This window comes from Equus przewalskii, chromosome 1 (assembly GCF_037783145.1).
Source record: "Equus przewalskii isolate Varuska chromosome 1, EquPr2, whole genome shotgun sequence".
NCBI lineage: Eukaryota > Metazoa > Chordata > Mammalia > Perissodactyla > Equidae > Equus > Equus przewalskii.
The window spans coordinates 82,248,216-82,275,878 of NC_091831.1; the positions used below are offsets into that span (position 1 = coordinate 82,248,216).

The window sequence follows — 27,663 nt, forward strand, 5'->3', positions numbered from 1 at the left end:
TCAATTTTTGTTTCCCTAGCTTGCTGATGAGTCTGAGCATCTCTACATGCATCTTAGCCTTCTGGATTTCCTCTTCCACCAACTGACTGTTCACCGCCTTTGCTTATTTTTCCTTTCCTGTCTTTTACCTGTTGCTTGGCCAGAGCTCATTCTAGAAACTGATCCCCTGTTGGTTTTAAAAATCACCACTATCTTCTCTCGGTCCATTTTTCTCAGGAATTAGTTCATAACTTCCTTTTCTGCCACAAAAACGTATCATGAATATTCTCCACGTCGTCAAAGATCCTCTGTGTCTTCATTTTTAGTGGTGTTTGGTGACTATGGAGCTATGTTGCTCATTTGTTTAAGCAATCTTCTACACTTAGGCATTTCAGTGGTTTCCGATTATTCGCTACAATAAACAATACTGTAATTACAGGCCTGTGTCCAAGCTTTTCTACATATTCGTGATTAAAATAACAGATTGTAATACATTCTTAAATTCCTAAGAGAAAATAGATGGATCTAAAGATAGGTAAGTTTTTCAGGTTCTTGACACATATTTCCAAACACCGTCTCCCAAAACACCTTATCAATGTACCGTTCTCCAACCAAGAGTGTACAAGAGTTTACCCTTCCTTAGTTATCCTTTTTTTTTATTCTTGCCGATTTGAGAGGTAAAAAACCAAAGCATCACCGTTGTTTGTCGCTGCGTCTCTGGTGGTAATGTGAGGAGCTGAGCATCTTTCTGTATCTGTTGCTCTGTCTCCTTCAGGGGTCCCTGCGGTGGCTTTCTGGGGTCAGACGCATCTGACTCCTTGAGTCCCCTGCAGGAGGTCTCAGCTACTGCCCATGGCTGTAATTGCCCCTCAGAGCCACGAAGCCGCTGCACGTCAGCTCGGTGCAGGAAGGCCATCGCGCCTATATCAGGATTTGGCACAGAGCAGAGGCTCAATGAAATGCTACTGAACAAGGGGATGAATTAACCTTTATGCTGATGGCACCTGAATCTCTCTCTATTGCCCAGACCCTCTTCTAAACGAGTTCTTTTTTCTCACTCCAAGATTTCTATTTGGATTTCCCCCCAGACTCTGAAAGTCACGACATCCAGTCAACCGCCATGCCCATCGCCAACAGAGCCAGCCCCAAGGCCAGCACGGAGCGCCAAGCTAAGTGTTGTCTCCATCTTCTAAAAGGCATCTTGTGGCCATGCCTGCAGGCACCACTAACCAATTCATTCAATAAAACGTGTCTGAAGCCCTGTCGACCCGCCACATTGGCAGCATAAGGAGGTGAGAAGATGAAGGGAGCATCCGGTCAGAATGGGGAAACGGGGCGCTGGGGAAGTGGCCGGACATCCAGGGGAGAGCTCAGAGCTGACCGCCTCAGAACGCCTGTGCAGTTAAGAAGCCATGTTTATTGAAGTGAAACGCTTGGCTCGAGTTCCCTTGAATAGACAGCGATTTTTGAGAAACAAGAATTTCTAACAAATGGGGATCTGTGAAACCCTGTGGAGGCTGACTCAAACGTCAAGCTGTGGCCGCCCCCTCCTGTGAGTCTGCCCCTCCCCCTAGGCCTGGTGGGGTTTTGTTGTAAAAGGAAGGAAGAAGGAAGCAGCCTTAAATCATTCTAGCCCCCTTCATTATCCAAAGCGCCCTTTGTAATGACCGGCTGCTCCTTATCCAGAGTGAAAAGGGACAAGTTGAGGGTGAGGGTCCCTGGGGGTCCAGGTCAGGGCTGGCGTTGGGGTGAGGCAAGTGAGGCATTTACCTCAGGCACAAGATTGAAGGGGGCGCCATAAATTGCAGCAGCCAAGGTGAATGACATCTGAATGCAATATTTTTAAAAATCAAAACAAATGACCCCCAAAATCCGTGATAAACAAAATGTCAAAATTTTAAACAAAGACAGGATCTGACCTTGTAGTTGCCAGACCCCACCTCACTGACTTCCTGCTATGAGAATTCGAGCTGAGGGCATTTATCACAAGAATCAACAAGTTCGACCCCGGCCACTTCCAGGCCTGAGCTTCCGTGGCTTCGGCTCTTGTACACGTAGTGTTGTGGCCACAAGCACAGACTCTGGAGTCAGTCTGCTCCGGTTTGAATCTAATGATCGTAGACTAAGTGATGAAACTCATCCCCGCCTCAGTGTCCTCCATGTAAAATGGGGCAATAACAGGGCCCCTCATTGGGTACCGTTCGGAGGAAGTCAGTGCTCAACACCCATCAGTGTTAGCATCGGGGGGCGTCCCCCTGTACCACTTCCCTTCATCTTCCCACCATCCAACGATGTCAAAATCGTTGGCTTTTCCAAAAATGGTACCGAGGCTGGGAACAGAGAAGTCACCTGCCCCGGGGTCCCATTGTCCATCGGTGGCCAAAGCAGACTCCACCCTGTGTCTGTGAACAGCAATGCCCACCAGAGGCTGAGCTCCGATGAGGCCCAGGGTGAAGAGAGGGGCTTGGCGACCTGCTTTGCTGGTAACACAGGGAAAGCTCGCCACCCTAGAAAGGTTTCTTAGAGGGTGGAAGTTTTTTTTGGGGGGAGGGGGGAGGGAAATGTGGCCTTGGTAAGACCAAGAAGCAGAGGCTGCAGGGGGTCCCAGGGTCTCCAAAAGAGGACAAGGTCCCCCTTTGCTGGCGAGCTGTTTCCCAGTTTGGGTCAGGCTAGGGGCATGTGACACAGAGCCCAGTTTCATCACAGCTCGTCCGCATGGCCAGGTAGACTAGAAGCCCTGCTTTCCTGCAGCCTGCATGCGGCAAGTGAGAGGCAGCTGTGCAAGAACCTGCCCACTCGTGCAGCCCCGAGGCAGCGGATGCAGTGGGGCTGGGGTAGGAGTCAGAGTGCAGAGGCCTGGTCCCAGCTTGTCCTCTGTGGTGGCTTAATCAAGTTTATTCCCCTCTCTGAGACTAGGTCTCTCCTCATCAGAATGGCCGTGGTGATCTCAGTTCCACCTTCTGGCCTCTGTGCATTGACCACAGAAGAGACACAGGACAGTGAGTCAGTGCAGAACAGCTGGAGAGGCCCCTGAGTGGGCTGAGAGCCTGGGGGCTGTGTGTGGTGAGGGGTCGCAGGGAGGCGCTCCCCTCTCTGTGCAGTGTGCAAGAAGGAGGCATTCCCTATGACCTCAGTGGCATCAGGGTTGGCAGTGACCATGCAAGCCCCCAGCCCACTGGTGTCACCATCCATCCTTACTCCCATCCCACTCACTCTGGACAGATCCGGGGCATCATGTAGAGTTTCAGAAGCAGGGCTCCCAGGGCATCCTGCTTGCAGCTGCCACACAGGAGGGTAACATCTGGAGCCTGAAGACTCAGCTGTATTGCTGATGTTTTGCTTGCTAACCAATATTCGATTGACTATTTCATCACTGACTCTTGTGTGGTGATTCACCGACAGGTGGGTCTCAGGGTACGAGATGTGATGGAGCAGCCCTTGGAGCTAAGAGGCCAGGAAGCTATTCTGGGGGAAATGGAGCAAGAAAGTGAGTGGAGCCACCCTCCAATGCGGTAGGGCAGAGGGAAGCCTGGAGCTCAGCACATTCTGCAGAGAAACTCAGATCTGGCGAGAGTCACTATGATATAGTTCAAGATTCAAGCTCCTGCCCCCTTTCTTGTCCGTCCCCTTTCTGGATGGTACGCCCCAGGGTGCAGGGGCATGCCTGTGTGCCGTCTACACCATGGGCAATGGCCCCCATGCCCCGGAGCTGGCAGAGCCTCTGTAACAGATGACACAGAACAGAACAGCGACTTCCCATGCGAGGCTGTCAACGATCTGTTTTCCTTTCCACTCCAAAGTCAGTTCCTCACTGCATGTCAGCAGATCCAAACCCTCTTGCTCCTGTGTCAGCAAGGACCTGGCCTCCACCGGAAGCCTTCAGAAAAACATAAACCCATTCTTGTTCCAAAAACTTGCGCAGAGCGGGGCTAGGCCCAGCTTCCTTCTTCCCCACCATCTCTCGTTAACAGGAGAGCTTACAAGTTAAAAGCAAATTGAAAATCAAAAAGGAGGAGTCCGGGGCTGGGACAGGGCGGGGGCGGTGGAGGGGGCAGGGGAGAGAAGGCGTAGTAATTTCGACACTCTGCTCACATCTCACTCCATAGCCCACTGTAGCTGATCAGAACTACTGAGAAGGGCGACAGCATTCTCATCGGAGAAATGTAGATTAAAGCCACACCCAATACCAGGACACACTTGTTAGGATGTCTTCAAAAAACAAACAAAAATTGATAAGTGCTGGCAAGGATGCACAGCAACCACAGCTCTCACCCTTGAGGTGGGAATGCAAATGCTACAGACACTTTGGAGGACAGTGTGACAGTTTCCGAGAAAGTAAAGCATATACCCACAAATACACTCCTAGGTATTTACCCTAGAGAAATGAAAACTTACGTTCATATGAAAACCTACGCATGAACGTTTATAGTAGGTCTATTCATAGCTGCCAAAATGTGGAAAGAACCCAGATGCCCCTCAAGGGGTGAATGAAGAGACATAAATTCAGCTACATCCCCACAATGGGATGCTTCTCTGCAGGGAAAGGGACACACCACTGATGCACACAGCGACCTGGACGGGTCTCAAAGGCCTTGAGCCGAGGCACAGGAGCCAGTCTCGGAAGCCTGCACATGCTGTCTTATTCTGTTTATATGATACTCCAGAAAAGGCAAAATTATAGGGACAGAAAATAGATGTGTGGTTGCAGGGGTTGGCGGTAGGAGGGTGGCTCCAACAGGCAGAAGGGAACTTTTGGGGGGATGGAAATGTTCTTTCCCTTAGCTGTGGTGGTGGTCACACAACTGTGTGTTTCTCCAAAGGGCACACTAGAAAGGGTAACACATTTTGTACGTGCATTAGGCCTCAGGAAACCTGACTTATAAAAACCAAACGTTCTGAGGTGGAAAGAGGACTCACAGAAAAGCTGGAGGCAGAGGTTTTAGCCCCATCACCATCTTTGTCCAGTACAACAGGGATACAATACAGGTTTAATCACGTAGTCACTCCACTCACTGAGAGCTGACTTTCTCCTAGCTCTGCATTCTTATCTCCGTGTCGTCTCACTTTGTCTTCACGACAACACCCCACAAGGGAGCCAACAGGAGCAGTACTTCACAGGGGCTGAAAGCCAGGCTCAGAGAGACTGAATGGCTTCCCCAGGAGGCCACCACGGAGTGCTGTGTGTCTGACTCCAAAGCCCAGTGGCTTCTCCTTAGCCACACCCCCTCCTTCCTCGGAATGTCACAAGGCAGGGACAAGATGAAAGCTCCTGGGAACATAAGACACACTCGGACGGGGCTCACGTGGGACCCTCCCAGGCCTCGGTCTCCGCGTCAGCCAAGGGTGGAGACTCCGCTCCAAGTTGCCATCCACTTGTCTGCCCATTTAAGAGAACTATATTTATAAGTGACCATTTTGTCAAATTGGCTAAACTAATAGACAAGGTGGGTCAATTATAAAAAGTAGATGGACACCCCCAAAAGAATTGAAACCAGGACATCAACAGATATTTGCATACCCAAGGTTATAGCCTGATTATTTACAATAACACAGAGGTGGGAAAAACCCAAATGTCCATCAATGGCTGAATGGATAAAGAAAATGTGGTCCATCCATATGATGAAATATTACTTGGCCTTAAAAAGAAAGGGAATTCTGACCCATGCTACAACATGGATAAACCTTGAGGACATTGTGCTCAGTGAATTAAGCCAGACACATATGGAAAATACTGTATGATTCCACTCATATGAGGCAAGGAAGTCGTCCAATTCATCCACACAGAAAGTAGGATGGTGGTTTCCAGGGGCCGAGGGGAGGGGAAAATGGGAGTTAATGTTTAATAGGTGCAGAGTTTCAGTTTGGCAAGATAAAAAGAGCTCTGGAGATGGATGGTGGTGATGGTTGCACAACAATGTGAGTGTATCTAATGCCACTGAACAGTACACTGAAATAGAGTCAAAGTGGTAAATTGTATGTTATACATATTTTACCTAAATAAATAAATATTAAAGGAAGAGAGTATAATTCATCCGGTTTGCTGACTATAATAACAATAATAGCATCTACTGAGCACTTGCTCCACGCTGGGCCCCGTGCCGAGGGCTTTGCACACATAGCTGCTGTAATTCGCCCCAGCCCACGGCACAGGGACTGCAGGCTATGTTCTGACCCCCCTTAGAGTTGCAGAGATGGAGTCCCCAAGAATTTTAGTAGCATCTTCAGGGTCACGGAGCTGGCGTTTTCAAGAGTGGGACACGAGTTCCCCTCTGGCACCAGGCTTCCGTGTACGCTTGCTGCACACCCAGCCTTGTGTTGGAAGGACTGTGGGGAAGTCAATTGTGGAGGCTCTGTGTCCACCCCTGGGTGAGCTCTGGGCAAAGAGGACAGACATAGTACAGAAGCAGAGGCACAATGAGACTCAGCGACAGGATCAGAGGGCATAGGAGACAGAAGTGGCTTGGACAGCATAAGTCCCCAAGAACTTGCCGAAAGTGGGCAAGAGCATTGGAATTCCCATAGGATGTGCTATAGGGCCGGTGGCACAGTCTATAGAACACACAAAGGGAAGGAGTAGAGGGTAGATGTGGAGACTAACATCAAGGGAATGACAGTCTTGGGGTTTCCACGTGAGTCCGTGAGGAAAGAGTTGGCGGGTGGTGAAAACACTCTGAGACTTCCCTTTGACATGACCTGCTTGGCTCAGCAGCCAGCCTGCGGATGGTGCTGAGGCCAGTAGTCAAGACCTTCAGCCTAAAACCTGCCCTCCAGGAGAAGGTGCTCCTGAAGGCAGTGGTCCTAAAACTTTGCCATGCATCAGCATTCCCCGAGGAGATAAGTAAAACCCAGATTTCCGGACCCCACCCCTTGAGGGCTGATTCAGTAGGTCTGGGGTCAGGCCCAAGAATTTGTATCGCTAGCAAGTTTCCAACAGAGGCAATTGGTTCAGGGGCCACACCTTGAGGACCACCAGGCGCCACATCTTGGGGACTACCAGGGGCCACACCCTGAGGACCACCAGGGGCCACATCCTGGGGACTACCAGGAGCCACAGCTTGAGCACCACCAGGGAGCACAGCTCAAGCACCACCAAAGGCCACCCTTTGAGGACCACTGCCCAAAGAGATGCCTTGGACAGGGCCTTTGGAAGCAGAAATGTCTTGTCATCTAGAGTTTATGTAGCGTTGCTGCAAGCCCTGACCACCCCTCCTGCTCCTACTGGCTTTGAGGGTCCCCACACTGCAGGCCCCCAAACCAGAGATCTCTGAACACGGAACAGGTGCCCTTCTTTCCTGCCTGCCGTACCCAGAGGCCATACAGCCTGCTCTCAGGATGGCGCAACCACGACCCACCCCGGCTTCCCCTTGGTCACCCAGAGAGCCCTGTCCACGGACACTCCCCCACCTCCCATGGCCTTGTCCTCATGCTGCCTCCTCTCACACCTCGCCCTGCTGCAAGGGTGAGCACTAGCCGTCCATGGAAGGATGAGTGGAGAAACAGCAGAGCTTTGTCTGAACTGCGGCAGGTGCTCTGCGGGGCCCGAGGGTGCCCGCTGGGTCTGCACCAAGCTCCTGAATAGCCGACATTCATGAGAGACCTCTGGTCTCACTCAGAGCTCAGTGATGCTGGACAAAGTCCTGCGGAACGTCCTCAGCCAGAGCTTTCCACCCACTCTGAATTCTACCAGCATCTGTTGAGCAGGTTCCATGCAGCAGCCACGGCCTTAGACTGCATCTTCTTAAGAGCATGCGGCCAAGGAGGAGCCCTACTTGGGTTGTGGACAAAAGAGCCTCCTATCCGTCTCTGCAGCAAAGAACAAACTGAAGGAAAACTGGACATAGGACTGCAGACCACGGGCCCCCGAGAGAGGGAGGTCATCAGCAACACGCTGAAACGAAGGGTCCTTCCACCTGGAGCTGCCTCACCTCCTACAAGGCTGCTGCTCACATCCCGACCTGATCTGAACAACCAGAACTGCTGGCCGGAGAGCTGGAACGGGACCATGTTCCCTGCACAGCCAGGAGCCCCCCATGGTGGCGCTCTCTGTTGTCCAAGGATGAAATCAGAGCATCTCAAAATGTCAGGAAATCTGTGCCATCTCTTAGGCTGGACCACAGACAAAAGGTGGGATTTGGCATCAACAGACCCAGGTTCTCGTGCCAGCTGCTCATGCTGTGAACTGTGGAGTGTCAGGAGTGACTCCCCAAAAGGCCAGCCCTCATCTGAAAAATGTGCCACTGGGAAATGCCATGAGATGGCAGAGTGAGACAGCACGGCAGGGGCTTAGTGAAGGGTGCGCGTCTCTCCTCAGAGGCCCTTTGGCAGCCGGGACCCAGGATTGTGGGAAAAGGAACCTGAGAGCAGCAGTGGCAGACACGGAGTGCCCCAGGGGAGATGAGCGGGCTTCTCAGAGGGGGCAAAGAGATGGGGCGGGGCAGGGAACAAGCTCAGTGCCAGCAGACAGACCCCAGTTGGCTGCAGGGAAACCATGGGCATTACCAGAAATAGTGCTGCAACCGAGTCACGAAGGACCTGGGAAGTCAGGCTGACATAGTTAAATGTGGTGCTCTAGGCAATGGGGAGACCTCGAAGGTTCTGAAAAAGAAAACACACAGCAAACACAGTTCTGGAAAGGTTATTCCTGGCCAGCAACCAGCCAGGCCTGGAACAGGGAGAGATAAGGAGAAAGAAGAGCAGGGAGGCTGAGGCAACCGCAGGTGCAGGCGATGAACACTCCAGTTAGAGGGATCACCTTGGAGACAGAGCAGCAAAGGGAGCTCCAAGATCATCCAGAGGGATGAAGAACCCGCTGGAAGAGCTTAGAAATAGAGCAAGCACCACCAGCCCAGGCAGCAACCAGTACCACCGAGGGGGCCTCGCTCCCCGGGGATTACCACTTAGCTGGATGGGAGGGCCCCAGGCACGAGTGTTTTCTACAAGGTCTCAGGTGATTCTGGTGTGTCCCCAGGAGAGGTGAGGGCCTCAGAAGATGTTGGAAGCCGCTGGAGGAGCGTCCTGCTAAAGCATCCCAGAGCTGGGCAATGCTTAGGGAACTGAGGCCCGGAGAGGCGAGTGGCTCGGCGAACATCCCAGAGCTGGTGGGGAGAGAGCTGGGACCTACCTGCTCCCCAGCAGGCCCTGCTGTCCCAAGGCCAGACAGCATCTCCTGGGTTAAGCACCAGACCCAGCGTCACGCCAGCTCTGTGTGTCTGGAGATGGGCCCTGTGAGTCTGGGCTGTGGGACGGCCTCCGGCATCGATTCCCTGGTAAGACAACACCCCTACTCTGAACCTAGACTTTTCGGCTGGGCCTGTCTCACCCCCTCCCCGCCCAGCTCCAGGGGCAGGCTGACCCAGAGCAGCGCCAGACAGATCTGATTCAAAACCTAGCTCTAATTCTTTCTAACCTGTGGCCTTAGTGACGCAGGCTCTCTGAGGCTCAGTGTCTGAAGCTGTAAAACGGGAATAATGTCTTCCTCACAGGTTGTGGAAAGAATTAAGCTAGAGAATGTACGTAAGAGCATGTACAGCACAGGCTGGGTGTCCATGAAGCACCTATTCTTCTTGTCCCCAGATGGCAGGTCTCACAGTAGAGCCTCAGCCCCACACAGGCCCCACCTCATCCCCACTGTGCACCTCGCTGCCTAGAAGCCCACTAAATCTCCCTGCGCTTCCCAAGGGAGCCTCAGCCCACAGGGCCCTCTGCTCTGGGGTCTCAGTCACTCTTTGGGGTCCAGCCTTGAGGCTGGGGTAAGATGCCCTGGTCCCACCCTCGCCCCAGCTTCTCTTCTGCATCACAACCCCACTGGCATGGCCACGGAGTCTGTCCAGTCTCAGGTTTGTCACCACGAGGAGTTGGTCTGAATGTACATCAGGACACAAAGTGGACCAAATTGAGACCTTAAAGGTGGGGGCCTGGGAGGGCACGGCAAGAGGGCTAGAAATGAGGATGCGGCCATCTCGAAGATAAAGGGTGGAAACAGGAGCAGAAGGGCTGTCCCCTAGAGTGAGGCCACAGGATAAAAACAAGAGCACGTGCAGGGGGCACCAGAGGAGGGGCAGGCCGGGCAACGGCAGCTCCACAGACAAAGGCTGGGGGGACAGAGGAGAGGGCAGCACCAGAGGTGTCCTGAGGCCCAGTGTCCAGCTCCAGGGCAAGGACTGGGGCACAGCCAGCAATCACCCTGGTGCTGACCCCAACCCACTCCGGTTGTCGAGAGTCAAGGCAGAGAGCCCAGGACCCCACATCCTGCCTCCAGTGACTCAGGAGGAGAAGGAGATAGCACAGGTTGTTTCCAGAAGGTCAAAAATTCCCCTAAAGACTAAGATGGGGACTCCACCTGGCAGGAACTGGGCAGGTTGGGCAACACCTCCCATGGCCCTCCACGCTTCCTTTTTCTGATTCCAGTCCGTGCACTCCTGGCCAGCTCACACCTCTGTGGTTTTTGCAACAGCAGCAGAATATAGGAACTCCTGCGTCCTGCCAAAGGGGCCTAGTTCTGTGTCTCGGTATGTGTACTGACTTCCACATTGCTGAAAATTGCCAGGGAGCAGTTCCCCTGGCCAGACCCCAGAGCTTAGCTGCAACCGAGCTATCGCTGTCAGCACAAGACCTCAGCTGGTGACAGCACAGTAACAAGAAGCCCAGCCCCCATCATCAGAGCCTCTCCAATGAGGGAGCTAAGCCGGGGCTGGGTCTCCACTGGAATGTAAGGAAATGCTATTTAAGTGAGAACGGCCATGATGAGCATCTACTCACAGAGCCATCAGTGTTCTGTAACCTTAGAAAACTCGTCAGGTAGATATTACCATTCCCATTAGACAGATGGGGAAAGCAAGACTGAGAGAAATTGAGATTCAGAGAAAACAGGTAACTTATTTGAAATCAAACTACTAATAAGCGTCAGAATTTAAGACCCAACCCAGCCTCTTCTGGCTTCAAAGCCCCTGCTCCCTTTCCCCACTCTGGGCTGGCTTGAAACAGTGGTCAGCAGTGTAAGGATATGCCTCAGGGACGTCTCAGGGACGAGCTGGAAATGCTTACTCCAGCAGCGCTGCAGGGGTTCCCCGGCTGGCCTTGCAAAGTTCTTGCTGACCCCTAGGCCATAGGAGGTTAAGCTCACACCGCAAGCAAGCAGGCCGGAGCAGGACCCTGTGGTCTTGCCATCCCCCAGGAAATAGTTCTTCTCTGGGAACCACAAGGCTAAGGCACTAGCCCAGCATGAGGTAGGCACCAGCCAGCCAGTCACTCCTGGGCTGACACCAGCAGCACACCCAGCGCTCATCACTGAGCCTCCCGGCTGAGCCACCAGATCTGTGGCTCTACTTGGCTTTCTCTGCGTGGAGGGTTGTCTGGTTATTAAACATGTAAGGAGCAGAATCACCCCTGGTCCACGCCCTGGACCTGAAAGCTCACGGTCAGGGCAGCAGCGAGGAAGCAGACACAGGGGGGGTCAGTGCTGGGCAGGGAGGTGCCTGTCTGTGGGGCACAGAGGAGGCTCATGGCCCAGCCTGGGAGGCGCCTGGGTCTGGAAGGGCGTCTCAGAAAAGATGGTGCCCATGATGGGCACTGAGGGCCAAGGAAGAGGTGCTCTCAAATCCAGATGGACAGACACTCCAGGCAGCATCCGTGTTCAGGGACGTGGATGGGGTTCAGAGAGGCCAGAGCACAGGGAGCAGAGATGGGGTGAGGGTGCGGGTAGTGAAAGGGTTGTGAATGCCAGGAATGGACATGGCCCTCGTTCCATGCAGTGGTCCTGGCAGTCACTGTGGGGCTCTCAGTAAGGAGCAACATGGACGGTGTACAGTGACCCTGTGCTAGATGCTGGGCCTGCCCAGAGAGCCAGCCCCTGCCTCTAGGTGCTCAATGGCAGCCAAGGAGAGAAGGCAGGAAAAGGGATGCTACAATATGATGCCTGAGATAAACCCTTTGGTGCAGAGATCCAGCACAAAGGGAGCAGAGGGAGGAAGCAGATTGTTGGGGAGGAGATGGGGTGGGATGAAGGTGGAAGACGGTAGGAGGGGCTTCACAGAGGCAGGGTCTTTGGAGAGGGAGCCTGAGGGGAGGAGAAATAAGGCTGTGGGCAGATTCAAGAGAATTGCTTCCAGTGGAAGGACACGTAAAGGGACGGGAGAGGGGAGGCTGAACCGTAGATGGTTTCGTACTGCTGGGAGACACACGGGGTAGGAGAAGGGTGCACAGTGTGGGAGGGGCTAGGGCAAGAAGGTCTCCAGACCCTGAGCTGCCCCGAGTCCACTCGTCAACCTCCAAACTCCAGGAGGAGTGAAACCACCAGGACTTTGCAGCATCCTTTATGCTTCTCAGGCTACTCGTGCGAGAGATGAAAAGATTTCCAGGATCAGTTGGCTCATGTCCTTATCCTATTTAGCTTATTAAATTGCAAGTATAATTTGGTCAGAAAATAAGCACAAAAACCACTAGTTAACCTATCAAAGGAATCTAGAAGTATGCATTCCTGTAAGGATTTAAGCATCTCTTAATTCTCGCAGAATTAATTACTAAATTAAAGAATTTAAGAATTCTTAATACTTGTGGATCATAAAATTCTCAATAAAGGAAGGGCACAGGCCACCTGCACTGCACATAAAGAGAGTTAGCAGTTTTCCCGGGCTCCCTGTCCTCTACCAAGCCAGGAAGATCTGGATCCAGAAAACTCTGCTTTTAGGTTAACGAGAAAAAGAGACAATTGCAGATGCAACCTTGCCGTGTGATGCTTTTTCAGCACAATGCAGAGAAAGGAAACACATTGTTGGCAGCTGGGAGGCAGATGTGTCGGCCACTGAGGTGAGTCTCTTCAGCCCTCTGTGACTCAGTTCCCCACCTGAAACACGAGGTGTCTGGAATAGATGCCCCTTACAGGTCTGTCCACTAATAGAGGTCTAGTTCTCAAATTAGCCTCATGTCCAGAGCCTTCAAATTTCTCCTCTGAAACCTGGATATGTGTGTAACCAGAACGAGTCTCCTGCAAGCTGTTGAACTTCTTGATGTGTTGGGAATATTTTCTTACCCAGTCCTAATTCCTCTTCGTGCCCAGGAAATGGGAGAATGGCACCCAAGGAGAATCGAAAGGAGCCAAGGCACCTCAGAATGCTACATGAGTGGGTGAGATGGGTTCTCTGGGTGCCTACCCTCTGTGGGCTTTCTCCTGGCAGCCCAGTGGGCCCATTGCTTATCCATCTTTCTCCCAGTCTTGCCATGGTAGGCCTCTCTGCCTCCAGTCTCTACAGCACCTCCACCCCACCCCATAATGGCAGACTTGAGAGCACAGCTTCATCACGTCACTCCCTTGCTCAGACGTCTTCAATGGCTTCCTGTGTCCTTTAGGAACATTCCCAAGCTCTTGGCCCTCAAGGATATGGCCCAACCCCCTTCCTTGCCTGATTTCCCACTGCACCCCCAGTGGGTGTAGTCCAATGAACTGTCCACACATACTCTGACCCTTTGCTTTTACTGCAGAGTCTCTTCTCCCCTGGAGTGCTCCTCCCTCAGCTCCACACATCTCAACCCTGCTGCCTTCCACTCACAGTTCCCTGCTGCCTCATGGACACAGGTTTCCCTGATGCCCCAACCGAGAAATCACCCTCCTCTCTCCAACTTCCCAACTCCTGCCACCACCAGGCCATCCTGTGATTAGAAAGAAGCCTTCCTTGGAGGAGTGGGGGACCTGAGCAGGGGAGCATTACCGCTACGAGCATCCTTTGGACTCAGTGCAACTGAGACAAGTGCTGTAATATCTGCCTTTGCTGGCTATTAACTACAATGGGGAATACACCTAGAAAACCTATTGGATGTAAGCAGAAAAAAAGCCAGCTCTTAAAGGGCCCATGCACAAATTCACCCATCTCAGAAAGCAACCTAAAATCACCAGAAAGAAAGGTGCACAGTCCTTTGGTGAAAAGAGACTCTGGGTGCATCTCAGTGAGAGGAGAGACCTCTCTAGGGACTGAGACATTGGCGGCAGCCATTATTGTGACCTAGTGCAGGTGTGCTGACACACAGGCTGGCAGACACCATTGGAGTTCTTCCCCTGACCTGTTAGCCCAGGGTCTGTCCCACCCACTCAAGTGCTGATTTAATCCAGCTCAGCCAGGACAGGCAGCCCACCCTAGGCACTGGTCACACCCAACAGCAAGCCCTCAAGCAGCTTGTCAGCCTGCATAGGCTGAGTGCCTCAATCCTCTGCAGGCAGGAGAGTGGATCTGCCTCTGTGGGGCAGGGCATGTGTGAGGAGCAGGTGGAGGATGCAGCATGGGGGACTCTGCAGTGGGGCGACTGGGTCCACTTCAATGGATCAAGATGTGTGCACAGGCCAAGACTGTGCATGTGACAGTGTATGTGGACTGTGGGCCATGGGGCTTATCAGTGGCAAAAGACCTGTGCTTCTCAAACAACCACATAGGGGATCGGTCCACCTTCCAAAGCCTGAAACAACTGAGTGGCCCCATGCTTGGGGCCAGACCCACTCAGCTGCAATCCTGAGAGAGCTGACAATAGCCTTGCAAGCTGGAGGCCTACAGCAATTGTAAGCCCATGAGCCTAGGAACCAGCCATGCTGGGGACTTACTCACTTAACAAAAAAACTGCTACATGAATGTGCTATTAGACCTTGCAGCCAATTGTGCTGGGGATCCCCAAACCCGATAAAGTAACTGAAGGGTCCATAGCAGACACACACAGCTGAGCATTACAACCAGCCAGCCAGGGGGACTGCCTAACCTCCCCAGGAACCTGCAGCAAGAGCAACCCTGCCACAGCAGAAGAACACACATAGCCCACACAGGGGTCACTCCTGAAACATTTGGAACTGATGATGAGAGGGAAGAACACTGCTGGGCTTCATAAGGCATCTCTTAGATAAGGTCACTTCTCCAAGATCAGGAGACATAGCTGACCCACCTAATACATAGATATAAGCACAGAGAATCAGGCAAAATGAGGAGGCAAAGGAATACATTCCAAGCAAAGGAACAAGACAAAACCCCAGAAAAAGAACTAAATGAAATAGAAATAATCTACCTGACAAAGAGTTCAAACAAAAACTCATAAGGATGTTCACTGGTCTTGGAAGAAGACTGGATGACCTCAGTGAGAACATCAACAAAGAATTGGAAAATATAAAAAAGAACCAATCAGTCATGAAAAATACAACACCAGAAATGAAAAATTCACTAGAGGGACCCAACAGCAGAGTAGATGATACAGAAAAACAGATCAGTGAGCTGAACAAAAGACTAGGGGAAGTCACCCAAGCTGAATAGATAAAAGAATTAAAAAGAATGAGAACAGTGTAAGGGAACTCTGGGACAACATCAAGTACACTAACATTCATAATAGGTGAAGCAGAAAGAGAAGAGAGAGACAAAGGGGCAGAGAATCTATTTAAAGAAATAATAGCTGAAAAATTCCCTAACATAAGGAAGGAAACAGACATCCAGGTACAGGAAGCACAGAGAGCACCAAACAAGATAAAATCAAAGAGACTCACACCAAGACACATTATAATTAAAATGTCCAAAATTAAAGATAAAGGGAGAATCCTAAAAGTTGTCAGAGAAAGGCAACAAATGACATACAAAGGAAACCCCATAAGGCTATCAGCTGACTTCTCAGCAGAAACCTTACAAGTTAGAAGGGAGTGGTAACATATGTTTAAAGTGCTGAAAGGAAAAAATCTACAGCCAAGAATACTCTACCTGACATGGTTATCATTCATAATGGATGGAGAGGGGGCCAGCCCTGTGGCCTAGTGGTTAAGTTCATATGCTCAGATTCAGTGGCCCAGGATTTCACCGGTTTGGATCCTGGGCACACAGATGGCACCGCTCATCAACCCATGTTGGGGCAGTGTCCCACATAGGACAATTAGAATATACAACTATGTACTGGGGGGGCTTTGGGGAGAAGAAGAAGAAGAAAAGAAGATTGGCAATAAATGTTAGCTCAGGTGCCAACCTTTAAAAAAAACAAAGAAAGAAAAGAATGGAAGGAGAGATAGAGTTTCCCAGACAAGCAAATATTAAAGGAGTTTATCACTAAGAAACCAGTTTTACAGGAAATGCTAAAGGGAATTATCTAATTGGGAAAAAGAAGACCACAAATAGGAAGAAGAAAATTACTTTTTTAAAAAAAGGCAATAAAATCATTGGTAAAGGCAAATATACAGTAAAGGTAGCAGATCAACCACCTATGAAGATAATATGAAGGTCAAAAGACAAAAGTACTAAAACTACCTGTTTGAATGATAAAAGGGTAATGGATGCACAAAATAGTAGGTTAGATAATGATATCAAAAACATAAAAGGTGGGAGGAGGGGAGTAAAAGAGTGGAGCTTTTAGAAAGAAGTCAAACTAAAGAGACCATCAACTCAATATAGATTGCTATATACATAGATTATTATATATGGACTTTATGGTAATCATATACCAGAAACCTATAATAAATATACAAATAATTAAGAGAAAGGAACCCAAACACATTACTAAACAAAGCCATCAAACCACAAAGGAAGAGAGTGAGAGAAGAAGAAAGGAACAGAGGAAAACTACTAAAACACCAAGAAAAAAAGTAACAAAATAGCAGTAAGTACATATTTATCTATAGCTATTTTAAATGTCAATGGACTAAATGCTCCAACCAAAGTAATAGAGGGGCTGATTGGATTTAAAAAAACAAGACCCATACATATGCTGCAGACAAGAGTCACACTTCAGACCTAAAGACTCTCACAAACTGAAAGTGAAGGGATGGAAAAAGATACTCCATGCAAACGACAAAGAAAAGAAAGTGAGAGTAGCAATACTTAGTCAAAACAGACTTTAAAACAATAACTGTAAGGGGGCTGGCCCCGTGGCCGAGTGGTTAGGTTCGCGCGCTCTGCTGCAGGTGGCCCAGTGTTTCGTCGGTTCGAATCCTGGGCGCGGACATGGCACTGCTCGTCAGACCACGCTGAGGCAGCGTCCCACATGCCACAATTAGAGAGGAACCCACAACGAAGAGTATACAACTATGTACCGGGGGGCTTTGGGGAGAAAAAGGAAAAAATAAAATCTTAAAAATAAATAAATAAATAACTGTAAGAAAGTGAAAAAGAAGGACACTACATAATGATAAAGGGAACAATCCAACAAGAGGATATAACGCTTGTAAATATCCATGCACCCAACATAGGATCACCTAAATATATAAAGGAATTACTAACAGACCAAAAGGAGAAATAGACAGTAACACAATAATAGTAGGGGACTTTAACACTCCACTTACACCAATGGATAGATCATCCAAACAGAAGTTCAAGAAGGAAACACTGGCCTTAAATGACAACATTAGACCAGATGGACTTGATAGATATACATAGAACATTCCACCCAAAAACCGCAGAATACCCATTCTTTTCAAATGCACATGGAACACTCTCCAGGATTGACCACATATTAGGCCATAAAACAAGTCTCAATAAATTTAAGAAAATTGAAATAATACCAAGCATCTTTTCTGACCACAATAGTATGAAACGAGAAATCAACTACAGTAAGAAAATCAGAAAAGACACAAATATGTGGAGATTAAACAAATGCTACTGAACAACAACTTGGTCAATGAAGAAATCAAAGGAGAAATCAAAAAATACCTGGAGATGAATGAAGATGAAAATACAACATGTGAAAATCTATGGGATACAGCAAAAGCAGTTCTAAGAGGGAAATTTATAGCAATACAAGCCTAGCTCAACAAACAAGAAAAATCTCAAATAAACAATCTAACAGTGCACCTAAAGGAACTGGAAAAAGAAGAACAAACAAAGCCCAAAATCAGTATAAGGAAGGAAATAATAAAAATCAGAGCAGAAAAAAATGTAATAGACTAAAAAACAATAGAAATAATCAATGAAACCAAGAGTTGGTTGTTGGAAAAGATAAACAAAATTGACAAACCTTTAGCTAGACTCACCAAGAAAAAATGAGAGAAGGCTCAAATGAATAAAATCAGAAATGAAAGAGGATAAATTACAACAGACACCTCAGAAACACAAAAGATTATAAGAGAATACTATGAAAAGCTATACACCAACAAATTGGATAACCTAGAAGAAATGGATAAATTCTTAGAATCATACAACCTTCTAAAACTGAATCAAGAAGAAATAGAGAATTTGAATAGACCAATCACCAGTAAAGAGATCGAAACAGTAACCAAAAACCTCCCCCAAAATAAAAGTCCAGGATCAGACGGCTTCCCTGGTGAATTCTACCAAATATTCAAAGAAGACTTAATGCCTATCCTTCTCAAACTCTTCCAAAAAATTGAAGAGGAGGGGAAGCTTCCTAACTCATTCTGCAAAGCCAACATTATCCTGATACCAAAACCAGACAAGGACAACACAAAAAAGGAAAATTACAGGTCAATATCACTGATGAACATCAATGCAAAAATCCTCAACAAAATACTAGCAAATTGAATACAACAATACATTAAACAGATCATGCATCATGATCAAGTGGGTTTCATTCCAGGGATGCAGGGATGGCTCAACATCTGCAATTTAATCAACGTGATACACCACATTAACAAAATGAAGACTAAAAATCACATGATCCTCTCAAGAGATGCAGAGAAGGCATTTGATAAGATACAGCACCCATTTATGATTTTAGAAAAAAACCTCTGAATAAAATGGGTATAGAAGGAAAGTACCTCAACATAATAAAGGCCATATATGGCAAATCCACAGCTAATGTCATTATCAACAGAGAAAAACTAAAAGCTATCCATCTAAGAACAGAAACTAGACAAGGATGCCCACTTTCGCCACTCTTGTTTAACACAGTACTGGAAGTCCCAGCCAGAGCAATCTGGCAAGAAAAAGAAAATAAAAGGGATCCAAACTGGAAAGGAAGAAGTGAAACTGTCACTATTTGCAGGTGACATGATTATATATATATATAACCCTAAAGAATCCACCAAAAAACTTTTAGAAATAATAAACGAATATGGTCAAGTTGCAGGAGACAAAAATCAACATACAAAAATCAGTTGCATTTCTATACACTAACAATGAAGTAGCAGAAAGAGAAATTAAGAATACAATCTCATTTATGATTGCAACAAAAAGAATAAAATGCCTATGAATAAACTTAACCAAAGAGGTGAGAGATCTGTACACTGAGAACTATAAAACTTTGTTGAAAGAAATTGAAGAAGACACAAAGAAATGGAAAGATATTCCATGCTCTTGGATTGGAAGAATTAACATAGTTAAAATGGCCATACTTCTTAAAGCAATGTACAGACTCAATGAAATCCCTATCAAAGGTCCAACAACATTTTTCACAGAAATAGAACAAAGAATCCTAAAATTTATATGGAACAACAAAAGACCCCAAATAGCCAAAGGAATCCTGAGAAAAAAGAACAAAGCTGGAGGTATCACACTCTCTGATTTCAAAATATACTACAAAGCTATAGTAATCAAAACAGCATGGTACTTGCACAAAAACAGACACACAGATCAACGGAACAGAATCGAGAGCCCAGAAATAAACCCACACATTTATGGACAACTAATTTTCAACAAGGGAGCCAAGAACATACACTGGAGAAAGGAAAGTCTGCTCAATAAATGGTGTTTGGAAAAGTGGACAGCCACATGCAAAAGAAAGAAAGTAGACCACTATCTTACACCATGCACAAAAATCAACTCAAAATGGTCTAAAGACTTGAATGTAAGACATGAAACTTCCAGAAGAAAACATAGGCAATACGCTCTCTGACACTGGCCTTTGCAGAATATTTTCAAGGATGATGTCTGACCAGGCAAGGGAAACAACAGAAAAAATAAACAAATGAGACTACATCAAGCAACCTTCTGCACAGCAAAGGAAACCATCAACAAAACAAAAAGACAACCTAGCAATTGGGAGAAGATATTTGCAAACTATATATCAGATAAGGAGTTAATATCCAAAATATACAAAGAACTGATACACCTCAACACAAAAAACCAACAACCCAATTTAAAAATGGGCAAAAGATCTGAACAGACATTTCTCCAAAGAAGATATGCAGATGGCCAACAGGCACATGAAAAGATGTTCAATATCATTAACTGTGAGGGAAATGCAAATCAAAACTACAATGAGGTATCACCTCACTCCGGTCAGAATGGCTGTAATTAACAAGACAGGAAACAATAAGTGTAGGAGAGGATGTGGAGAGAAGGGAACCCTCATACACTGCTGGTGGGAGTGCAAACTGGTGCAGCCACTATGGAAAACAGTATGGAGATTCCTCAAAAAATTAGGAATAGATCTACCATATGATCCAGCTATTCCAGTGCTGGGTATTCAGCCAAAGAACATGAAAACGCAAATGCATAAAGATACATGCACCCCTATCTTCATTGCAGCATTATTCACAATAGCCAAGACTTGGAAGCAACCTAGGTGCCCATCAAGGGAGGAATGGATAAAGAAGATGTGGTATACATGCACAATGGAATACTACTCAGCCACAAAAAAGGATGAAATCTTGCCATTTGTGACAACATAGATGATGGACCTTGAGGGTATTATTCGAAGTGAAATAAGTCAGAGGGAGAAAGTCAAATACCATATGATCCCACTCATAAGTAGAAGATAAAAACAACAACAAACAAACACATAGCAACAGAGATTGGATTAGTGGTTATCAGAGAGGAAGGGGGGAGGGAGGATGGTGAAAGGGGTGTTTAGGTATGTGTGTGGTGATGGATTGTAATTAGTCTTTGGGCGGTGAACATGATGCAATCTACATAGAAATCAAAATATAATGACATACACCTGAAATTTATATAATGTTAAAAACCAATGTTACTGCAATAAAAATAAATCAAGCAAGCAGCCACTACCAGCACGTGATGGCACTTGGCAGTTTTCAATACTGCCTCCACACTTGATCTCACTTAGTTATTACACCAGGTGTGCAGCATTAGGATCATCCCCACGTGCAGGTGAGGGGGAGCCTGGGAGGGACAGTCACTCACGCGTGGACACGGTTTGTGGAGTCAATGAGAACAAAAGTGTGCATTTTGTAATTCCCAAATCTGGCGATTTTCCTCAGTACCGACTGCCTTATGCATCTCTTTCTTCCTTGTGTTATCCTCACTCATGAATACGCTTCATCGTTCTCATTCCAGTATTTCCTCAATTCTAAGTTTCTATCAATAGTAAAAGGCCACAATTATCTAATTAATGTTTTGGGGGCGGGGATAGCATCACATAAAATACACACGTCAAAAACGAGACGATTCAGACTCTTTAAATTGTGTCAGAAAAGAAGAACTTCTGGGGAGGAAGGTGATATTTTAGCTGGTGATGGTGGGGGATCCCTTCCGCAAAGGGAAGCAGTAGGATCACTCTCTAGCGGGGTAGCCACCCCGCCCTCAGCCTTTCCCAAGCGGGAGCCAATATGGTAAACGCATCATTTGCAGAATGAAATGCTTCCTGGAGACGGGTGTATGAAAGGAAAAACTAAAATAAAATAATAAGACTGTGTTCTGATCGCAGGGTAGTGCCCCTGGTTTGTCTGGGTTTTTTTCCTTTGACTACCTGGACATTTGTCCGCCCTGATTCTCCAGGCCTTTTCTCACCCCCCGCCGTCCTCAAAGACTGTGGCAACCGCCCTGCGCAGCTGCAGCGCATGCGCTGTATGAGCCGCACCCGCACGCGGGTGGGAGCCTCAGGACCCTGCGCAGGCGCGGGGCGCTGTGTTGCTCAGTGTTCCCATCCTGGACTGCAGGCCCTTCTGCATCGCTGCCCGCCTGCCGCTCCTAAAGGATGCCCATTCTCAGGGCAGAGCACGGGGCGGGTTGGGGGGCGCCGGTGGGAGCTGCAGGTCGCCAAGGCCTCTCTGTTATAGCATCTCCCAGCCCGCCGCCTTCTGCAGGTGGGGCCCCTCTCCTTGATCTGGTCCGCTCTCAAAGGGAGGACGGGAGAGCCCTGTGGGCTCCCAGTAGCGTGTTTCAGCATTATCAACTCCTGATACGCCCTCGCCCACCTCCATGACTCAGTTTCTTCAGGTGTGTGTATCTCTTTCTATTTAGTGCATATCCTTTAAAAAGCTGTTATTGGAGTGCTACTTGCCAATTTTATTATTATTGTATTGCAAACATAAAAATCAAGTATCTCCCCTTTCTTGAATACCACTTTTCACATCAAAGTGTATTTTACTTGTAATTGATGTATGTATAAGTAGTTTCCTTGCATTAATCATCCAGCATCATATAATAAACGTATTTTTTTATGCTGCCCTTTTCCTTAAATTATCAGGTTTAATGACCAAGAAGCACTCTCTTCCTCGACGGTCCTTAATTGACTCTCTCACTCCCTAATAACGGATGCTCTGCTGTTGTGCAGGATGCTGGAAGAAAGGATCCGGGTGCAACCATTTTGCTTGCTGTGAATCATCTGTGAAGATGAATTCTCAAAAGAAGGATTAACTATTTGCCAAAAGGGAAGAGCAGTTTTCACACTTCTCTCCAGCAGTGTCGCTTCCTCAGCTCCTTCACGGTCGAGTTGCCCAATGCAAAGTGCACAGGCTTTAACATCAAGTGAACTATGTTCAAATCTCAGCTGAGTCACTTACTGTCTGAGGGTGAAGGACCTTCATCCTCTGAGCCTCCATTTTCTTGTCTGTAGAATGGGAGTAATGAAACTGACCTCAGTGTGGGGATTAAGTGAGGTTACACATACCAGGACCCCGGCCAGTGTCTGGTTTATTCTAAGTACTAAATCCATTCTTCTTACAATCTGTACTTTCTTTCTCCTTGGAATTATTTGGGACAGGTAGCTTTTCACTTCTCGAATTTCCCATCCTTCTTGAACTGTGTTCTCCACAAAAGCCTCTGGCCATGAAACAAGAGGTATCATCGCTCTGCAGGATGGCTGCCCAACAGAAATACGAAGCCAGCCACAAATTCAAGCCACATGTGTAATTTTAAAGTTTTTGGTAGCCCCGTTAAAACAGTAAAAAATGAATAAGCTAAGTTAATTAAACCTATTTATTTAGATATATTTTTAAATATATTTTGTTTAAACCAATATATCCAAAATATTATCACTTCAATATTGAATCAATATTTTTGAGTATTAATGAGATATTTTACTTTTTTTCTGTTGTAGTATCTTTGACATCTAATGTGCGTTTTACACTTAGAGCACGTCTCAGTTTAGACTGGCACATTTCAGGAGTGGCTATGGGCCACCATATTAGACAGCACAGGTCTAGACTTGGAGACAAGCTTTTAACAGGTGCTTCAAATGGCGCCATCAGCCAAGGCCTTGGGAGTGTTGCCTGGAGCCATCGTTTCAGATGCAAAATACAGGTGCATTTTGATGGTTATCAGCCCTTGGAGGGAGATAACAAATGCAGGGCCCTAGTTGTAGATAACTGGGTGGCAGCTCTAAGAACATCGAGTTCATCATCCCCCTTTCCCCGATGCACAAGACATCTCCCCTCTCCCTAGGTGGTCAAGCTGTCGCGCTTTTCTACCATGAAGGTCACATGAGGGCAGGGGGTGTCACGACTTCGTTTCTCCACTTGATGTCTAATACTGTCTAACAGCATCTCCATCTTTATAGATTCAAATCTATATTCTGGAATAACGAGCACCTTGCAAATGTGCTCCCCCTGCCCTCGACCCAGCTCAGTAAATGTCCACTCCATTCTCCCTGTCCCTCTGGGGTCATTTTTAACTTCTCTCTCTCTGACTCTATGCTTACGTCATCATCAAATCCACATTCAAACGGTATCTAGAATCTCACCAATCTGACGACCTCTCATTATCTCTACCACTATCACTGTGGGGCCGCCACCGTGCCCTCCAGCCGGGATTGTTACCACAGCCTCTTAACTGATAGTCTTGCTTCTTCTTTTGCCACCCATGGAAGAGCTAAAATAATTCTTCTTTAAAATACAAGCAGACGTCAGCAAGAGTAAAAAACCCCATATTTTAATGATAATTGAAATGATATAAAAACACAAACCACCTAGGAATAAATCTCGGCAAAATATGCACTACTTTTATGAAGAAAAGTATAAAATTTTGTTTAAATACTTTCAAGAAGACATAATAAATGAGGAGACAAGCCATGCTCATGAATTGGAGGAGTCGTTTTCCTAAAGATAGCACTTTTCTCCAAATTCAAAGCTGAATGCAGCTTTTTCGTTGAACCTGAGAAGCTGATCCCAACGTTCACATGAAGGGAAAAAGTACCAAGAACGTCAGGACAGAATGGAAGAAGAAGGAAAAGATGAGAAGACTCTGCCCAGATATCAGCGTTTACTATAAGCCTGTAGTTGATAAGATTATATAGTACTGACAAAGGGATAAACAAGGTGACAGAATAGTGAGCCCAGAAGCAGACCACACATACAGAAGAACTCGATTTACAGCAGAGCTGTTGGACGTCCGTGGCTAAAGAACGGCCTTTTTAATTAATGGGGCTAAGACTCCTAGTTATTGGTATGGGAAAAACAAAATAAAATAAAATATTAGTGCCTATCTTGCATCATACAGAAAAAGCATTTCTAGGTGGCACTGAAGACCTAAATGAGAAAGGAAAATTATTTTTAATATTTTGAATAATGTAAGAGAATCATTTTATGACTTTATAGTGGAGGAGAATTTCTTAGACGACATGTGACAAGTGTGTGTTGTAAAGGAACGTACGGATAAATTAAGCTCATTGGAAATTAAGAAATTCAGTCATTAGTAGAAATCACAAAGAACATAAGGAGACAAGGCACAAACGAGAAAAAACATTTACAAAATATGCAAGTAACAAAGGATTAATATCCAAATATATATTAAATTACAGAAAATCAGTGGGATGAAAAACAGATGACCCCATAAAGAAATGGGCAAAAGATGTGAATAGGAAAAGGATTCCAGAATGGCCAATAAGCATCTAAAAAGATGCCCAACCTTAGTAATTCAGGAAATGCAAATTAAAAACATAGATAGCTTTTCATTTTCACTGGACTGAAAAAAATTAAAACTCCACCAATTTGAAATGTTAGTGGGGACGTGGAGCAAGGAATTCTTGCACGCACGCCCCAGGGTACACGTCCAGGGAGAGTCCTAGCCACATGCACAGGGGCTAGAGCCCCTGGCAGCTTGTAATAGAAAAAAACAAAAAACCGAGAAATATCACAAGCGCCCATCAGCAGCGAGCTGGAGAAGTATACTGAAATATATTCATATATAACAGAATACTATACAGCGGTCGACATGAATGACTTAGAGGCACACGCAACAATATCAGGGAATTTCAGAAACATAATTTTGAGCAAATTAAGCAAGTCTTAAAGAAATATTCAGTTCCTATTTGCAAAGTTCAAAAGCATGCGAAACTAAATAACACAAATTTAGCGATTAAAACATATGAGGTGAAACTGTAAGGGAAAGCTAAGGAACGGTCAGTCTCAGATGCAGCACAAGAGTTTTCCCTGACGAGAGGGAGAAGTGCAAGAAGACGGAGGGATTCAAAGATGCTGATGATCTCTAAAAAACCACTAAGACGGCTGCTCACAGCGTTTATGTTATTTTTATCGCTTATACCCTACACTTTTTCTAAATTTTCTTTTCCATCTATTCAACATTTAAAAGCTTCCAAGTCTGGAGGAGTACAGCCCAGGTCCTCTCGCTGGACAGGAAGGCCCTCCCTGACCTGACCCCAGCCCATCCTTGTCTGGCCGGGTCACCTGGTGCCCCCTCAGCCCTCTCTGCCACGCTGGCCTCTGCCAGGCCTCCTCCTCTGCACCCGGGCCTTCTCCGTTCCCCCACCAAGAACGCTTCTCAGAAACCCACATGGCTCAGGCCCTCCCTCCCTTCCTTCGGTCTCCACCCAGAAGGTGCATTCATTCCCCAGCCTCCGGCCCCCCACCCTACCCCCTGCTTTCCATCTTACTTCAGCCCACAGCACCAAGTACCACCGACCCCTGCTCCCTGACCCTGTCACCTTCAGCCATGCCTGGCAGGACATGGCTCTTGATAAATATTTGTTGAATGATTAAATGGATGACTATGCAGAAAATCATATTAAAATCGAAGCATTCCACGGAAAGGACGATACATGAAATCCTTAGTTACCGGATGAACTTCTCACGCTTCGGGGAGGTTTGGACAAAGGATTGGTTCTGTGTTCTATAACGTGCCATTTCAGGGGGGAGAAGAGCAAATTCTCCATGAGCAAGGTGGTTCCTGCTTATGCAGAAAATGTCGGGGTTTCTAAGGTTCAATGTGGTAATTCACTGGCGGAAGGTGAGACCCGAAGAGGCACCTACTTACCAGACCCCCAGGAGTGACCACAGGGCCAGGACAGACCAGCTCTCTTGGTGACCAGTCTGAGGCAGCCCCCACTGCTCGGCACCCTTCAGAGGCCTACAGAGGGCCTGGGCAGGGGAGCCCACAGTCGGTCCCTCTCTCCATCCATGGAAATCGGCACAGACAGGCTGGTGTCCAGTCTCTCCCGGGTATAGCAGGCCACCTTTCTCAGGAAAATCGTGGGAAAGGGCTTGACCCGAGGTAGGAGGATGAGGAACAGAGGTGGAAACCGGCCTGGCTGGGCAAACCCCAACAGTGACAGACACCCCAGCAGACCCAGGCAGCAGAGTGGCCCTGACCACGCACGCACACCGCCCACCCTGCACACACTTCCTGCTCCTTGCTCACCTCCTCTCCCGCATCCACAAACCCAGATCAGGCACCGGTGGTCATGTGCTCCCAAGCTTAGCTGTCCAGGAAGCACCCCCCCCATGTCCCAACAGATACGACTCCCATGTCCACCTCTGGCCTGGCCTGGCCTGGCCAAGAGCAAGATGACCTACCCGGAGGTGTGGCAGTCAGGGCCTGCAGACGTCAGACAGCGTGGGTGCCCCCATAGCTGGCCACAGCCCCCCAGGCTTGGAGGAGGAGAGCTCAGCCCAGCATCGTCAGTCTTCAACTGCGTTTCGCTATGAATCACTGGAGCTGGGGCTCTGCTCATTTCCTGGAGAAAGCAGAAGTGGAGACTTGGCAGATGCCTGATTCTGCCCACTCCCCAGCCATCAGCAGAACCCCCTGAGTTCTGGCGGGTGGTGGGTGACTCGGGCCCTGCAGCGAGGCCCCCTAGGGCAGGTCACTCAGGGGTCAAGCAGGGCTGGGTGGGGCTGAGGACAAAGAGGAAATAGTGGACAAAGAAGCTGGCCCTGTGCTATCAGGCTGGACTTTTCCTTTCTTCCTTGGTCGCACGTGTCCTCACTGAGCCTCCGAGAAATGAGGATGATAATGCCGTTTAGGTGAATTTGATTAGAGGTGTGTCTAAAGTGCCATCATGGACATTGCGTGGGCTCATCAGCCCCTCCCCGCCAGGTCCAGAGAAAGCTTCTCATGTGGATTCCTTCCTCTTCCCTCTTCATCCCTAACTTGCACCACGGATCAAGGGAGTCCTTTAAGGTCAGATGGTCAAGACCGGGTCTTGATGAAAGGAAAGTTGAAGTCATAGAATGACGTTCTCGGAAACTCAGGATCAAAGTTTTCTTGCCCTTGAGTATATTAGATTGAATCATTTCATCTCATCTATCCATAACATCCTCGACGTAGGACCACCCAGGATAGCCATTCAAACACAACGCCTCCCTGTGCCACA

At 47.6% G+C, this 27,663-nt stretch overlaps 1 protein-coding gene across 7 annotated transcripts in view; it reads right to left on the bottom strand.

The window, feature by feature from the left end:
* The window catches only part of WDFY4 (WDFY family member 4), a 301,239-nt gene extending 274,227 nt beyond the window's left edge, over positions 1 to 27,012 (bottom strand). Inside the window, exon 1 of one of the 7 annotated variants that reach the window (XM_070615433.1) lies at positions 26,864 to 27,012. Coding sequence is in view for 2 of the 7 variants with exons in the window: in XM_070615424.1 (XP_070471525.1) it covers positions 26,709 to 26,793 (85 nt within the window). In the remaining 5 variants the exon portion in view is untranslated. Of the gene's footprint in view, positions 1 to 26,324; positions 26,682 to 26,708 lie in introns of those variants that run through there. The other 6 variants (XM_070615417.1, XM_070615438.1, XM_070615437.1 and 3 more) reach the window with 6 other exon arrangements.
* Between the last annotated feature and the right edge of the window lie 651 nt (positions 27,013 to 27,663).